Source organism: Phalacrocorax carbo, chromosome 14, assembly GCF_963921805.1.
Source record: "Phalacrocorax carbo chromosome 14, bPhaCar2.1, whole genome shotgun sequence".
Lineage (NCBI taxonomy): Eukaryota > Metazoa > Chordata > Aves > Suliformes > Phalacrocoracidae > Phalacrocorax > Phalacrocorax carbo.
The window spans coordinates 7,319,009-7,335,354 of record NC_087526.1 but is presented as its reverse complement, the minus strand read 5'-3'; the positions used below and the strand labels follow the sequence as shown (position 1 = coordinate 7,335,354).

General features: G+C 39.4%; 1 protein-coding gene across 2 annotated transcripts; it reads left to right on the top strand.

Annotated features, from left to right (window-relative positions):
• Positions 1–88: 88 nt before the first annotated feature.
• On the top strand, positions 89–16,223 carry YTHDF1 (YTH N6-methyladenosine RNA binding protein F1). 2 transcript variants are annotated; one of them, XM_064465394.1, is made up of 5 exons: positions 91–515; positions 939–963; positions 2,483–2,562; positions 7,021–8,547; positions 14,739–16,223. In XM_064465394.1, the coding sequence occupies exons 1-5, from the start codon at positions 489–491 to the stop codon at positions 14,763–14,765; spliced, it is 1,686 nt and encodes a 561-aa protein (XP_064321464.1). In that variant the 5' UTR covers positions 91–488; the 3' UTR covers positions 14,766–16,223. The 2 variants fall into 2 exon arrangements, with proteins under 2 accessions (XP_064321463.1, XP_064321464.1); XM_064465393.1 differs by lacking the exon at positions 14,739–16,223 and having other exon boundaries at positions 89–515; positions 7,021–14,732.
• Positions 16,224–16,346: the final 123 nt, after the last annotated feature.

Below are 16,346 nucleotides of genomic sequence, written 5' to 3'. Positions count from 1 at the left end.
TCCCGCGCATGCGCAGCAGGTACGACCGCGCTCCGCGCGCCTCCCGCCCCCTCCCCGCCTGCGCTCGGCCGTGCCTTCCCGGCGTGCCCCGCTCGCTCTCGCCGCTGACGTCACCGCAGGCCGGCGCCCGCCGCCATTGGCGTTGGAGGCACCGTCCCCGTCCCTCGCTGCGGCCCGACGGCGGCGGGCAGGCCCGGGCGGCGCGGCGCGGCACGGCCCGGGGCATGTGAGCGGGCGGGGACCGCAGGGTGAGCCGAGGCGCGGGACCGGCGCCGGCCGACCGTCCCCGGGGCGCCCTGAGGAGACGCCGAACGGCGGCGAGCGCGCCAGCGGCGCCTTTCCCTCCCCCTCGGCCCCGGCCCCTTCCCCGCCCGGCCGCCGCCTGAGGGGAGAGGCCGCGCCGCCCCCCGCCAGGCCCCGCCGCGCCGAGCGGCCCTGCCTGCTCCCCCGGCCTCTTTGCTGAACCACGGCGGCCCGGTACATGAATTATGTCTGCCACAAGCGTTGACCCTCAGGTAAGCGGCGGAGCAAGGCGCGGGGCCTGCCTGTTCCCCCGGAGGCGGGGGGTTTCCCTCGCGGGCTGGTGCCTGCGCCTGGTCCGGGAGAGGCTTTTCTTCTCCCTCCCGGCTTATTCGGAGCTTAATCTTTCTCGTTAACTCCCCCCGTGGGCACGGCGCGCTCCCGCTGCGTGTCGAGAGCCGTGGCCATTTCTGAGGAAGGCTAGTGCTGAATGATACATGAAGCTACTCCTCAGCCCCGGTCTAAACGAGCCCTGATAAGTCTTTAGCCGCTTTTAGGAGCCTCTTAACCGTCCTGAAAAGCTGTGTGTTTTGCAGTGACCATATAAACGTTTTTCTAAAATTAACTTTTTTTATTTCCCCTGTCTTTTTGGTTTGTTTTTCTTTTCCTTTACCCCATCGTGTGCCATGGCTTCCCAGAGACCGAAAGGACAGGATAATAAAGGTGAGGATCGTGCTGAGATCTGGTTGTTTAAATTGTTACTGTAAGGGATGAATTATGCAGGTACCTGTAGGTGAGCAGAAAGGTGTTGCTCTGAGGTCCCTACGGATAACATGTGGAACAAAGGAAGTTGTGCTTTGTTTCAGAAATAACAAGAACTGTTATTTGTACAAGCTTGCTGGCACCCCACTTAATGCTGCTGAGTTTATGGTGGGTAGGACTATCTGTTAGTACTAAACATAATTATGCTCTTAATTTCCTTAAAATAAGGCAGGTTTCTACATAAAGTCACAATGATATGCCTATTCAATATATATTTTACATACTTTTGCATAGTCTCTTCCTGCTGTATGAATACGGTTGTGTTACTGGTCTGCTGTTGACTGATATATGTTCAGGCTGTCATATATAAGCCTACAATTTTTTTTAAGTAATTTTAAATAAAAAATAGTTAACTACTGATGAGATAATAGCTTTTTATAACTCCCATACATAATTTGAAATTAAATTTAATAACAAGTAATCTAAGAAAATACCTTGATTATTACTGTGATTGCTAATAAGTGTGTCCTTGTTTAGGCATAGAAACTAACAATATTCAGCTTATAAGTGCTTTTTAATATAACTTAAGCAGCCTTATAAATCCAGCTACTTCTAGTTACAGAAGGTTTGACATTATTTCCTATTTTGTAAATACTCTTTTACCTCTGCTCTCCCTGAGAAACTTTGCAGAAATATGCTGGTAAATTCCCACACTTGTTTGCTAAACATCCTGTTTGGTGTAGTGTTACTTTTAGTTTAGTTCAGCTGTTCTGTGAAATGGGTAAACAAAGCAGCTATCACATCACATGTTTGACTTTGTTTTCTTAAATTTAAGGCAAACAAGTGAAATTATTGGAAGTGACCAAATAATAGTTTTGGGTTTGTATATTGTTCGCTCATGGGTTCTGAATGCTTTTCACACATTAATTTATGCTTCGTAGGCCTTTGATTATGGCAGATCTCTCTGTCTTGCACATGAGAAAGTTGAGGCTTAAATCTTTTTGAAAATGTCAGGACATCAAGGCACTTTAGCAGTCATAATTTCATAACTAAATGTAACCTCACCTCATCTTATTTTATCTCATCTTAATTTAAGCAAGCAGTGAATAACACATGCTGGGAGAACTGTGAATTAGTTTATGAGAGTTCTAATTATGGACCAGAAGAGTAGATGTTATTTCCCAATATTTTTCACAAAACTCATGTCAATAATTATTTTTTATTCAGAGGTTATTCACAAGTTGCCTATTCCCTTTTGACTGTGGGATTTGTAAAAATCTTTTAAATTTACTGAAATTTAGTTTTATAAGCAATAATATAAAGAGAAACCATTTTGGGGAAAAATGTCATCCCTCAGTCTTTTTATCAGTCTTCATGCTGTGTAGAAGAAATACAGCTTTTCATGAAATAACATAGGGTGGAACTCTGCTGAAATGCTGCTAAGCAGTATTATAATACATTGTAACCTTTTTTTTTCTAGTACAAAATGGTTCGTTACATCAGAAGGATACAGTTCATGACAACGATTTTGAACCTTACCTTTCTGGGCAGTCAAATCAGGTTAGTGTATTTTTAACTTAGTTTTTTTTCTTAGGCATACTGTTGGTATTCAATTCATAGGATTGTGTTGAGGAAGCAAATTCCTTAAATAGAAATGGAAAAAGAAATGACTAGCATATTGTGTTACTTGGTAATACTACTAGCATTTGTGCTCGCAAAGCTAATATTACGCTGCACATCCAGATGGCCACAAGTGAAAATGAAGTTAATGCTGGAACTAGTGTCTGCTGATTGCTCCTCAAATTGCAGGTCATTGGTACAGTTGGACTGTGACAGACTATTTGATCTTACAGTTCTTTAATAGATGACTTGCATGTGGGAGTCTGAAGGTTCTGCTTTTGGGCTTTCCTGATTTGTATAATTTGTATAGTCCTAGAAATTAGCATAGTTGAAATTTGGTTTTGATGCTTTCTAGATAGCTTGTAGACTGTCCCACTTTTACACTTCAGCAAATACTGTTGTCTTTTCATGTCCTCTGAAATGTCTTAAGAATTAAATACGTGTTTTTTTAAGAGTAAGGCACTGTAATGTAAACTCAGTATAATCCAGTTTGTTATGATGTATGTTAAATCAACATCCATGACTTGAAAGATATTTTCAATTATAATGGTATTTAATGGAAGTAATTTTTGAGTTCACATTCAAATTTTTAAAGTGAACAAAGTGTACAGACACTGGAGGTGCAAAAAGTTTTCTTTCACAAATGTAAAATACCATTTCAGAGAGAGACCTGCCGAGGTACATTGTAATTTCTTGGCAGAAAGGCTAAGTGTTATGTTTTAAAAGGGAAATTTATAATTCAGCCTGAAACTGATAGATGCCACTGTTAGTGTTGGTGACATCACTGAACTTGCTTGTGAAAGAAAATTATTCTACACCCTGAAAAAATAGCATATAATGTGCTGTTCAGTTTCATTTGTGGAAACAGTGACTTAGTCTTGAACAGTAGAGCAAACAGTATCACTTCTTGTACTGTGCACTGGTTATCTTCAAGGTGTATTAAACATTTTTGTTAGGGTAGTCACAGAGGTGGAGCTGTGTGAGTTTGATTTGGATCATAGCAGCTTTTGGGAAGGGTGCAAGCTTTAGCACAGTATAGATGTGCTTGAGCTCGTTTCCATTCTGGAAGCAATCGAGACATACCACTGTGGAAGTCAGGACTAGTGTATGCATCACAGCATGAACTGTCTTCTGAGCTCTGCACTGTGTAGGTTCTGGCTCCCAAGCTAAGCTTCATAGTCTTCTGCAGCTTAGACAGGTTCTCCAGCTTTATACAAAGTTAAAATGATCTAATTGGAAGTATTCCCTCTTCTCTGGAATTAATGTACTGTAGCGGGGATAAAAGCAGGAAATTTGTGCAAAAAAAAAAAAGTAATATTTTGTTAATGCAAAATTAGTTTTGAAAGAAATTGAGCTTTTCACCTTTCTCTAATTTCTTAAATTCTGCTTCATCAGATCTGTATGTAATTTTTATTACTTAAAACCAAGATAGGTTTTCCTAATGTGAAATGTACTGAACATGAGACTTCATATAGAAAAAATGTAGAACTGGTTATTATAGTTTAATTCTAGGAAATTTGTCTTAGCTGTCAACAAGCTCAATTATTAGGTTTAAATGGAAAAATTGCTATGACTATTAGAATTTCCATAGTAAAGTTTTCTTACTTGAAAGTATAGCTCCATTGACCGATTTATTTATGCTGCATTAAGAAATTGGCGCGCTACAGGAAACAACTGTGTAGGTTGTCTTACAATTTTAAGTGAAAAGTGACAGTAGCATTAATTAGGACTGTGAGATTTTGTACTGAAGATAACCGTGTTTTTGAACAAAGCCTTACTAGTTATTCAGTCAGATTTATTCAGTGCTTTAAAATTACTGTAAAATATAACTGACTTACAAAAAGGGATTTGAAACCAACTGGATATTTTAAAATGCTTTAAGAAATTAAAACCCCAGCAGATACAATAATACATTTGACATCAAAGATGAAATGATTGTGTTTGGGTGTGTGGTTTTTTTAATTAAAAAAATACAGAAGGGTACAGAAAGGTCAAAGATAAGTTTGATGAAATAAATGTAGTGCTGTTGCAGTAAAGGACTTCTGTCAGGGTTTCTTTTACACACTCTGGCATAAAGCCAGTCAAAACAGATTGAATGTTTTGTAAGGATGTCTGCTGAAACTTTCCTTTAATCTTGTTAGAATCCTTGTGGAAACTTTACAGGCTGTGTGACAGGAGGTGACAGTCTCAGGAATTGTCTAGAATCCTTTAGCAGAAATATTTTGGGACAAACACCTGCTTTGTCTAGTCTTATTCTTTTTGGTCTTAATAAATTCTAAATCTGTAGAATATACGAACATAAGTGCCTCTGAAGAGCTATTTATGCCTCCTGTCTTTCATCTGTATTTGTTCTTACGTTTTTCTTAATGCTAACACTTTCAGATATAACATAGCAATCTCAAAGCAAAGTCTTTCAGAAAAATGTTTTCATGTGCTGAATATTGATTATTTTAGCTTGGGCGTCTCAGAAAATTTTAATGCATTTTAGAGGATCTTCTAGGAAGGTGGATTGTGTACCTCTTGTTAATGACAGCATTTGCATGTAAATAAAGGCAGCATGAAAAGTTGCAGAGATTATTTCTTTTGAATCAATATCACTGGATTTAGGCTATTTAAATCTCGGAAGTGATTGCAGTAGTGTATGTAAATCTTGAAGGCACTTTATAGTATCAGTCTGCCTATGGAAAGTAAGGATATTGAGTTACTCTGGCTTTGGGGTGTCATGGAAGGGAGTAATTGAAAAATGGGCAATAGAAATGACTCTATGTATCAGTTGGGGTTATGTGTATCTTCAGCAAGGAGGTTTTTTACTTCATTGTTTGAATGAGCTGAGAAATAATCTGATTTTTGGAAAAATGACTGAAGTTCCAGTGCAGTTTTGTAGATTTTACAGCTACTTTTTTTTCCCCAAGTTTGAAATCTTGCCGTTTGAAAGAAATATTAGTTCCTCTTCTTAAAATAATCTTTCCCCACAAGTCAGGAAAGGCTAGCTAGTTTGACTCATTAACAGGAGATGTTGACCTTCCCTCCCCCTCACTGGTAATTACAGTTAGAGTGTCGGTTTGGAAGGTCTCCAGTATATATGCTTCAACTTTATTTAAAGAGGAATAAAACTTATTTTAGTATATTCTGTATTTGTTCTTTTGCATTATTAAATATGAGAAACATATGGAATGCTTCAAAATCAGGTGTCAGCAGAAGATTCAGAGTGCAAGGACTTCTCAGCTTGGTCTAAGAAGCAGTTGAGAAAATGCTAGAATATCAAAGGGGGTCTGCTGGTTTATAACTGGTCAGTCTGTTATCTCGTAGAGTGGAAAAGCTGGCCCATTTGAAAGGATGGTCAGAAAGTCTTGCACATTTGTAACTTTACCACTGAGGAAGAGGAAGAGACTTTTGCAAAAAGTTGGATAGGGTCTTTCTGAAACAGGTTGAATGGCAAATATATGCCATGTTTGCATATATTTCTCTCTAGTATACCAGTGTTGTGATTTAGCCCCAGTCAGCAACCAAGCATCATGCAGCTGCTCGCGCACGCCCCCCCTGGTGGGACGGGGGAGAGAATCAGAAGAGTAAAAGTGAGGCAACTCATAAGTTGAGGTAAAGCAAAAGCTGCGTGAGGAAGCAAAGCAAAACAAGGAATTCATTCGCTACTTCCTGTGGGCAGGGAGGTGTTCAGCCAGCTCCAGGAAAGCAGGGCTCCATCACGCGTAACAGTTACTTGGGAAGACAAAAGCCATCACTCCAAATGTCCCCCCCCTTCCTCTTTCTTCCTCCAGCTTTAATTTCAGTTTGTGGTTGTTAGGTCTGCTTGCAGCAAACTTAGCATGCATCTTAGTGTGTGATCTCACTGTGGTCCTGTCTATGTCAGAAGTAGCCTGTGTATGTTTTACCACTTCAGGTACATTTTGATTGTCAGGGACTGTTGGCCCCTCAAAACAATCCTATAATGAGGACTGTAATAATATATTCCTGTTCCATGTGCTGTCATATTGAAGTAATTTCACCTAAAACTTCTCCCATGCATAGATCCAGAAATATTAAATATCCTTAGCTCTGAGGCACAAAATATATTGTTATGTAAGTGCCTTGAAATATTTTGGGGTATTGGTAGATTAAATAAGTCTAGAAGAAGCCACAAAATACCCTTAGTAATGTAAATAAGCTTACATGGTTTCAAAGTCTCAAGTACTAATCTTGTTGTCCTGAGGTGTATTATAAATACTCAGATACTGCATTTTAGCCCTGAATCTTTCTCAGAGTTTGAAGATCTGTAATTAGAAATTAAATTACCTCGTCTCTATTGCTATTTTCTATTTGGTGATGAACAGTGTTGTGGCTATTTATAAATGAAAGGGGCTTTTATATCTGAAGTTACCTTTTTTTTTCCCTCTCTAACAGAACAGTAGTTATCCATCAATGACTGATCCTTATCTGTCCAGTTATTATCCACCATCTATTGGGTTCCCCTATTCTCTCAGTGAAGCACCATGGTCTACAGGAGGAGATCCTCCTATCCCGTATCTCACCACCTATGGACAGCTCAGTAATGGAGATCATCATTTTATGCACGATGCTGTTTTTGGACAGCCTGGGGGTCTGGGAAATAACATCTATCAACACCGGTTTAACTTTTTCCCTGAAAATCCTGCCTTCTCAGCTTGGGGAACAAGTGGATCCCAAGGACAGCAGACTCAAAGTTCAGCATATGGGAGCAGTTACAGCTACCCGCCTAGTTCGCTGGGCGGTACCATTGTGGATGGACAAACAGGATTTCATAATGATACGTTAAATAAAGCTCCCGGAATGAACAGTATTGAACAGGGAATGGTTGGACTTAAGATTGGCGGAGATGTTACGACTTCTGCAGTGAAAACAGTAGGTTCTGTCGTCAACAGTGCCGGGATGACTGGTGCCCTCTCCGGTAATGGTGGATCGAATGTAAACTTGCCAGTATCTAAACCAACTTCTTGGGCTGCTATAGCTAGCAAGCCTGCAAAACCACAGCCTAAAATGAAAACAAAAACTGGACCTGTAATTGGAGGAGCATTGCCTCCTCCACCTATAAAGCATAATATGGACATAGGTACTTGGGACAATAAGGGTCCTGTGGCAAAAGTTCCTGCCCCCCAACAGATACCTTCTCCTCAGTCTGTCCCACAGCCACAGCAACAAATTGTTCAGCCTGTTCCAACTCAACCTCCTCCATTGACTCAGCCGCAGTATCAGACCCCTCAGCAGCCGCCCCAAAATCGCTGGGTAGCTCCTCGCAACAGAAATGCAGCTTTTGGCCAAAGTGGAGGAACTGGTAACGACAGCAGCTCAGCTGGCAGCACCCAGCCTAACCCTGTTCCAAGTGGTGAGTCCCATCCTGTTCTTGAAAAACTGAAAGCTGCTCACAGCTATAACCCTAAAGATTTTGAGTGGAACCTTAAAAATGGACGTGTGTTCATAATAAAGAGCTATTCTGAGGATGATATTCATCGTTCCATTAAGTATTCTATTTGGTGTAGTACAGAACATGGCAACAAACGCCTGGACAGTGCTTTTCGGTCCATGAATAGCAAGGGTCCAGTCTACTTGCTGTTCAGTGTCAATGGCAGTGGACACTTCTGTGGAGTAGCAGAGATGAAATCGCCTGTGGACTATGGCACCAGTGCAGGTGTCTGGTCTCAGGACAAATGGAAGGGGAAATTTGATGTCAAGTGGATCTTTGTGAAGGATGTGCCCAACAACCAGCTCCGACACATCAGGCTGGAAAACAATGACAACAAACCTGTTACAAACTCCCGTGATACACAGGAGGTGCCCTTAGAAAAAGCAAAACAAGTGCTTAAAATTATTGCTACTTACAAGCACACGACCTCCATCTTTGATGACTTTTCTCATTATGAAAAGCGCCAAGAAGAGGAGGAGGTGGTGCGGAAGGTAAACTTAAAAAATTTATTTTATACACAGATATGGGGAAAATGAAATGTGAAGGCTGCTATGGTGGAAAAAATGTAAGTAGGAAATCAAAATGTCTTTAATACATCTCAACTCGATGGTTTTATGTGTGTTTGGCAACAAAAAAAAGGAACTGATGCTCATTTGTCTTTGGCAATTTCATAGCTAAGAGGTTTCAAAGCAGAACACTAAGCAATACTGCAGGTAAAGGACGTTATGTCCAGCTTTTTGGAATTTGACTTTTTATCTTAAAATCATTAATGAACTAGAAAATAGTTTCTGTTTCAGAATTGGATTCTGCCAATGATTGCCACTTAAGTTTTTTGCCTTAAAAATATGAGGTCTTTAGCACTGTTTGACTAGAACTGGGCTATCGAGAGAGATACCTGTGTTGGCATCTGGAATTTGTACATCACCTTTAAGAGCAAGAAGCCTGATTTTGTTTGTTCAGTTGATCTCTGGAAAGGAGAGAGTTTCATAAAATTCCTGGAATAGTGCTAGAAAGATTGCGTTTCTGCTGCTGAAGTCGCCTGTATTATTTGGGTAAATAAAGATTTTTCAGTTCCCAGGTCTAACCTGTCTACTACTTCTTGAAGTTTTGAGTGAGGATGTAGTAACAGAAATTTGGGCAGTAACTGGGAAAGTGTATTAAAAACTTACATATGCTTTCATGGCTCTAAGTCTGCCGCAAGGGGCATCTGACCCTGTCCATCCCAGGACCTCAGTTTCAAGAATGCCTTTTTCTAATTAGGCAGTCTAGAAGTAATGGACTGACAAAATAATAGGCATTGGGATGTGTAGTTACGACCTAAGTAACACTTCAAGTTGCTTGATACCGATAGTGGTTCATAGACTCTTTTTGTATAGCATCTCAAATAAAGCATTTATTTGACAGGCTAGTTTAGTGCAGCTCACGCTTGCTTCAAAATGTTTTTTGAAGCAAAGACTTAATGCATGTCCCTGGAGCTAAAATTGAAAGGCTGCCATTTTAAAAGTTTCATTGCCATTTAAAAGTGCTCATAAAATTGCTTTAAATTGTCTTCATAGAATGTGCCCTTAAATTACGAGAGAAAAGGAGGTTAGTGTCCTAAGGAATCTTTAGTTCAACTTTCCCTAGCCATCGGATATGATGTGCATAGCATGGCTCAACGCAGCGGGGAAGGAGAGCTGAAGATTTGAAGTTTTTCTTGTGTACTCTCTGTGGCGTTCCACAAGCTAAAACCTAAAAGCCTTTACTTCAATACTTCATTTCTTCAGCAGACAATTAGCAATTCGATATTTAATGCAACCTGTATCTTGGAGAGGTGTTCCCTTGTCTAGAGAGAATCTTTAATAAGTCAAAAAGCCTGGGTTCCTTTATCCAGCATTTACAGTATATGGTGGGAGGTGGGTGATTGTTTTGTGTTTTTTTTTTAATGCTGAGTCTCCCTGTGATTTGCTGCCAAGTCAGGAGGGGAGAATAATGTGTGTGTTTGAGGAGCGAGTGGATAGGAGAGCTTGTCTTGATCAGTGGAACTTACTGGCCTGAGGGAGATGCAGATGGCTGCGTACTGCACACTGAACTTCCTTTGCTTTGTAGTAGCTCAGGGGGCTGTTGGGCTGATCCCACTTTGGGTTGTTTTAATACACACAACTGTTTCCCGCTTTCAGTTCAAGTGCTGATTATAATGTCCTTGCTAAGGTTGCTGATTTATAATGGGATCAGTTTATCAAAATAACGCGTTTTTTCTGCCTCATTTAAAACTGAGGCTCTAGCTTGTATGAAGCATTCAGAAAACAAACACTAAAGTCTAATCTAACATTTCTTAGGTTCCTCTGAATAGCTTAGAAAATAGGACAATATGAAGACAATTGAAGTACACTGAGGGAGATAATAGTGCTAGGGAGGTAAAGCGGATCAACAGCGAGGGAATGAAAAATAAGATACTGCTTGTCAGGTTGCATTCTATAAAATATTGTCTGGAAAGTTAGTATTTTCCAACTCATTGACTAAATGAAATTTAGAGTCCAGCAGATTACTAGAAGAGTTTCTTTGCAAGATACGCACACACATTTCTTATTGTTTAGAAGTTTGTGGTATTGAAGTTGAAGCCTTCCTGTTATGCAAAGTTAACCTTCCTATGATGATAATTTTTGAAGAATTTTATTGCCAGTTAAGGTCTCTTATGACCTAATTGACATCTTCAGATGGTTGTTTGTATATGTGCCATCTTAACTGGTTTCAACTTGCTGTGGTTTTTCTTCATTATACACTGTTTAACAGTAAAATTACTTGTTGAAGTTTTGTGCTTCCATGTCACCACTGTTGTGATTACAAAAAGGTCAGAATTCTTACAAAATGGCCCCATGGAGGTCTTGAATGCTTTAATTTCATTTGTACACAAATATTTAGTAGGGAAGAAAAACTTCATGTAATCTGTACAATGGCAAGCCACTAGCATTTCAGTTCTTTTCTTTAGATGGTTACAGTTTGTTGCTAGCCAGTCGTTCCTTGACTGATGTGTGCAGAGGAAGCTCCAGCATGTGCTCTCTGAGTTTAACTGATCTAGGAACCTCTGTGTTAATACCAGGTCAGCAAATGTGGATTAGCCATATATAATGCTGGATGAAAGTCACTAAAGTGAAGAAGATTCGTCAGTGTTACCAGCATTGCTCAAGGACTGTATCATCATCTAGAATGGAGGGGGGATTTGTTCATGCTGGGATGTAAGTCCAGCTTTTGATTTGCTGCAGTAATAAACTATTTAAGCCTGGTCTCGTGACCCAGAACCTGGGAAAGGAATAATAGGAGGATATTGGTTTCTGGAATAAAATAGTGAGAGGGTGGCATGAAACCTCTCCTGATGCTCCTTGCCTTTCTCAGTCAGTTTCCAGGGCCACTACAGAGTCCACAAAGATAGCGACTTCTGTGAGCAAAGCTCATGCTCTTAAAATGTAAAAAAGTGGCAGTATGTGTGAGAGAACTTCTTCACAAAGAAAATACAGTATAATATAGCATTAATTATTATAATTCCATAGAAATATGCTTGTATAGTCATAACAAGATTGTCTTCCAAAGTTAAAAAGCTTGTAAAGAAAATAAACTTGTTGCAGATTTTGGTATTTTTATTTGCATCTCATGTGGTAGGACAGATGGGTTGATCTACTGTCAGCAGCTTGTCTTCATAGATCTGTATTTAACTCGATGGTCGCAGTTACTGTACTGGGCTGCTGTGCTGTCACCTCGGATCTGTGTCAAGGCACTCGACTATTGCAAGGTCTATGCCTTGGTGTTGTGAAAGAGCTGAGTAGTTTTATCTCAGAAAGCTCTTGAGTCACTAAGCTTACAGTTTCTCCTTTTGGGTGATTAAGTATTGCAAAGTGTTAGCTAGTGCATGTTGGCACTTAGAAATACTCATTTTCTAGCATTGTGTTTCCTTTCGGCATGCTTTCTGTGAACACATTTGTTGATGCAGAACTTTTAAGGATGGTTAAAAACATTTCTATTTTAAGATTAATACTAATTCTGTTTCCTGATATAAAGAAAACATTTATATTTGTGTTAGAAGATGATGCCTTAATCCCGCTGACCTTAACAAGTATAGTTCAGTAGGAAGGTTGACAGCTACTTCAGACTGAGGTGAAGGGAACAGAAGTTTGACAGGGATGTGTGTCTCCAAAATAGAAGCTTCTGCAGGTTTGGGGAAAACCTGTTTTTGCTGTGTCTGAAGACTGTACGTGTTAATGTCATGAAGAAGTATGCAACAGGAGGTCCCCTGTGAGGTATCAGAGAATTCCCCTGGAGAAGAGAAACTATGAAGGCTCCGGATGGATCTTCAGAACCAAAATGAACAGTTGCTTGTTAGTTGCTTATGAAACTGCTTGTTCTTGCTTGCAGTAGTGCTAAATAGCAGTAAGGAAAAGAATTTGAGAGGTAGAGCTTCTAGAAAGCAGCTATGCTCCAGAGCACGAAGAATTGTTGCATCAGTTTCGTCCCCATCAGTTTATATGGTTTCAGACACTTTTTAAAAGGAAGACTCAGATTAGCCCCCGAGAGAGAAAGCAAGCAGCAAGGTAGGAGGAACTGCTTAATAACTTGCTCAATAAATAGCACCTTTTACTGAATTATAAAGCCTGAGCTGAGTCTCTGAATGCCATGAGCATACTTTCTGGGTACCAGGTAGAAGTCTCAGGTGCTAGCCTGTCTTCTATTTATGTGGGACTAGTCCATGAGAATGGAAGGCTTTGACTTTTAAAGAAAGTGGGATTATGAGGGTAGGTGGATGACTACACAGAAAACTAAAAATAAATTATGTAAGGTGGCAGTGGGACAGAATGGGCTGCTGAGGGTGGTAGGGCAGTGAAGCAGAGTAACGGGGATTTGCCACCTTAGGAATGGAAGTAGGATGGAACAATTACTTTTTGGAAGCCTAAAATGGGGTTGATATGATTCAGTTTTAGATTCTTTCTAGCTACGTTTTGTTTGCAGTGTCAGACAGCTGTAAGTTCATTAAGAACTTACAACACCTAAAATGTTCTGATATTCTTCCACTAAGAAATGGCTTTCATTGACAGTTCACCATAAGTCAGCAGTTAAAAGATAGGGGGAATATAGAGGTTTTTTAAAAAAAATTGTACCACTTTATACAGTCTGTTTTGTTGATTTGGTAAAACCATTTTGCTATCTTCTGTCTTAAATCATAGATTAAGAATTTATACTAGACTTTGACTTAATTTTATTATCAAAATGGAAATATTATTCTGCCTGGGGGCAGAAATCGATATATTCCATTTAAAAAAAAAAGATTTTATGCTGTGACCAGTCGAAGTAGCAAATAGTCTGTTACACTTATAATGCTTGGTATATTTGCAAATAAGCTTTACATTGCAACAGAAACAATTCTGAGATTAATTTTATACAGAATAGCTCCACAAAACAAGTAAAATCTGAAGGCGTTAGTTTAGAAGTTGACTGTTGTTTATGCTTAGGCTATTTCACAATTTTCTTGCTTGAAATAGGATTTGGTGCCCTATTGATGCATTCAGGTACAGTACACAGGGTAGAGTCTTTCCATGCCCATTTGCAGTACACAGGTGGTTTTAAACACCATTAGGATGAAATGGAAAACAGTAAGGTGAACCCTTTCTATTCAGTCTGCATGGTGTCTTAGATGCAAAAATGCACCAGCCTCAAGATACAGCAGCATATTTTATTCAACTTGTCTTGCTGTCTTCTGCACGTTCTGCAGCTTATGGGGCACCTGAAACATTTATTGAAAAAGTCCCCCCTTTTTTGTTATCACGTTGCTCAACTTGCCTGCGTAAGCCCTATGCAGAGCCTCTGCTCTAAATCGGGGCAGAGGCGTGGCTGTTTACTGCCGGGGCAGCGCAGGTTGGTTAGACGAAGACTTGGAGCAATTGAGGGATGCCTGCGGGCATCCCTTAGACTACCTTTATCTGTTTTCAATATTTGTGGTTAGCTGAAACTGTTGAGAGAGACTTCAAAGAGCCTACTGGCTTCTGTACTAGCATGCTTTTAGAAATTCTTGGGTTGTTCAGCCTAGCTGTGCTGGTTTTTATCAGGCCATACAAAAGCATATAACTTTTCTTCCACCTGATGATGTTGTTGGCCGGGTTGTTTCCTCCCCTGGCCCTGACTTGTCAGGTATTTCATAGTGCCTCCCAGAATAGCTGAACAGATAGGGAGAATTAGGAACAGAATTTTTGAGAGTTCAAATCTTACTTTTATTGAATGTGACTAACCTCCAAAGTCATTTGAGTGCTTCAAAATTATACCAGTTCTGTGGAGTTCACTGCCTACTGTCTCCTTTCTGCTCTTCTATCAGTTGTGCTACTACTGCAGTAGCTAAACTAATCCAGAAAGTAGGATATTGCAGGTCCTGTTTCTACTTAGGAATGTTGATATTCCATGTCTTACTATGACCTTCATCTGCTGTCGGTTTGAATAGACTGTGCAGGTATTAATGCAGCTGTTCCTCTTCAAGCTGCATTAATATTAAGTTAGCAAGTCCTTGGCTTGTCAGGTATATACAATATATTTCTAAAATGTAGCAGCAATGTTTTAACAAAGTGTATAACTGAGATCACAGTAGTGCTGTTCTGTTACGAAAAACATTTTGCTTGTTTGTTTGACTAAAATATTTCTTAACTTTTTAACTTTTTTCTCTTTGCAGGAACGTCAGAATCGAAACAAACAATAAGAATAAACATATACAGTTTGATATATATATATACTAGAACTGATACTAAATTCGACTGAGAAATAAAATTTAAGTATACTGGTGCTGTATCCTGGCATCAGGACAAACTAAAGCTTTCAGCTCCGATATATCTTCTCGTGCAGGGGAAATTAAGTTGTCGCATCTTTAAGTACGTTGTAGTTTATTTTTGCCCAAGTGGATCTGCATTAATTTGTATCTTTTTTTTTCTATGTAAAATTCTGTAGAATCATTAATAAAGGTGTGTCTTTTTATTTTTTTAAGTTGGTAAACAGTTATATTAACCTGATGTGGACCTATACGTGAGCATACTAAAGTGTCAATGCTTCCCAAAGACTTCATTTTGGCACAAATTGCGTTCCTAGCCAGATATAGAGATTATGGAGAATACATCACAATTCTTCCTTTATCCTCCTCCCAAACCTTTTTTTTCTTCATGGCGGAAGTAAGTAACCATGCATTGGTTTTTGTCATTTAAAAAACTTAAGATACTGCACTTCAGAATTCTAAAACGAAAAAACCTAAATTTCTGATTACTTTGTGCAGCTGCTATGCCTCCTTATCTGTACAATTACACTTCTAAAATTGCTAATGCGCCATGTCGGTTTTTCTGTCTAGTAGAAAATCAAATTGTCAGTGAAATTGTTTTTCTGGAAAATATTTCCCTTTCACTTCTGTTAACCAGTGCTTCAGTGTGCATTTGTTATACCATATCCTGCCGAGAGTGAGCGAGATGCTTTCTCTCAGCCATAATTCTGCTTTACGGTTTTTGTAGCTTAATTAAATAATAATGTGATGCTATCAACATTGCAGGGGTTTTGGACAATGTGTTTAAACCTGTTTCAGCTTTCAGGTGTTATTAGTTAATTGCAGATCATTTTTAATCCTTCCCTTCATTATTCCCTCCCACCCCCCAAATCCTAATGCCATTTAAAGTTTTTTATACCAATAATGCTGAGCTTTAACGTAGGAACTAATAGTACGGATAATATGATGGATTATGCCTCAGATGTTTAAAATTGACAGTGTGTATGTCTAATTTTTTTCTGTTGGATGAGTAAAAAAACCTGTTTTAAGAAACTGAATTTGCTGTCATGTTTTTGTGGAGTGAGGGGACCGTCGGAGAACCTGTCACCAACTGGAGTTCCAATTAAGCATGGAAATGGTGCTCATGTCCGCTGCTCTAGCACACTGAATCTGCACGTGTTTATTGTAGAGGATCTTTTATTATATTAGAAAGCAAGTATCTTCTGAATACTATTTACTCCAAAAGGACCTCCAATTTAAATAAAGTTTAATCTGTATCATTTAGACTTGTATTTAGAACGTATAACTCTTGTCTCTGGACTGTTACTGCCTGTAAGGAGTAATGGACAGCATCAGATTTAACTTTTTCCTCTAGGAGAATACAAGCCTTAATAAACAATACATATTTAGCAAGTTTGATGTCACTTTCTCTTTTTTTTGTCTATTCTCAGTTGTCTTCCTATGTTAAATCACCCTTTATGCCAACTTGTGAATTAAGTCTAATTTGAGAAATGTTTTGATTGAATAACTTTGATG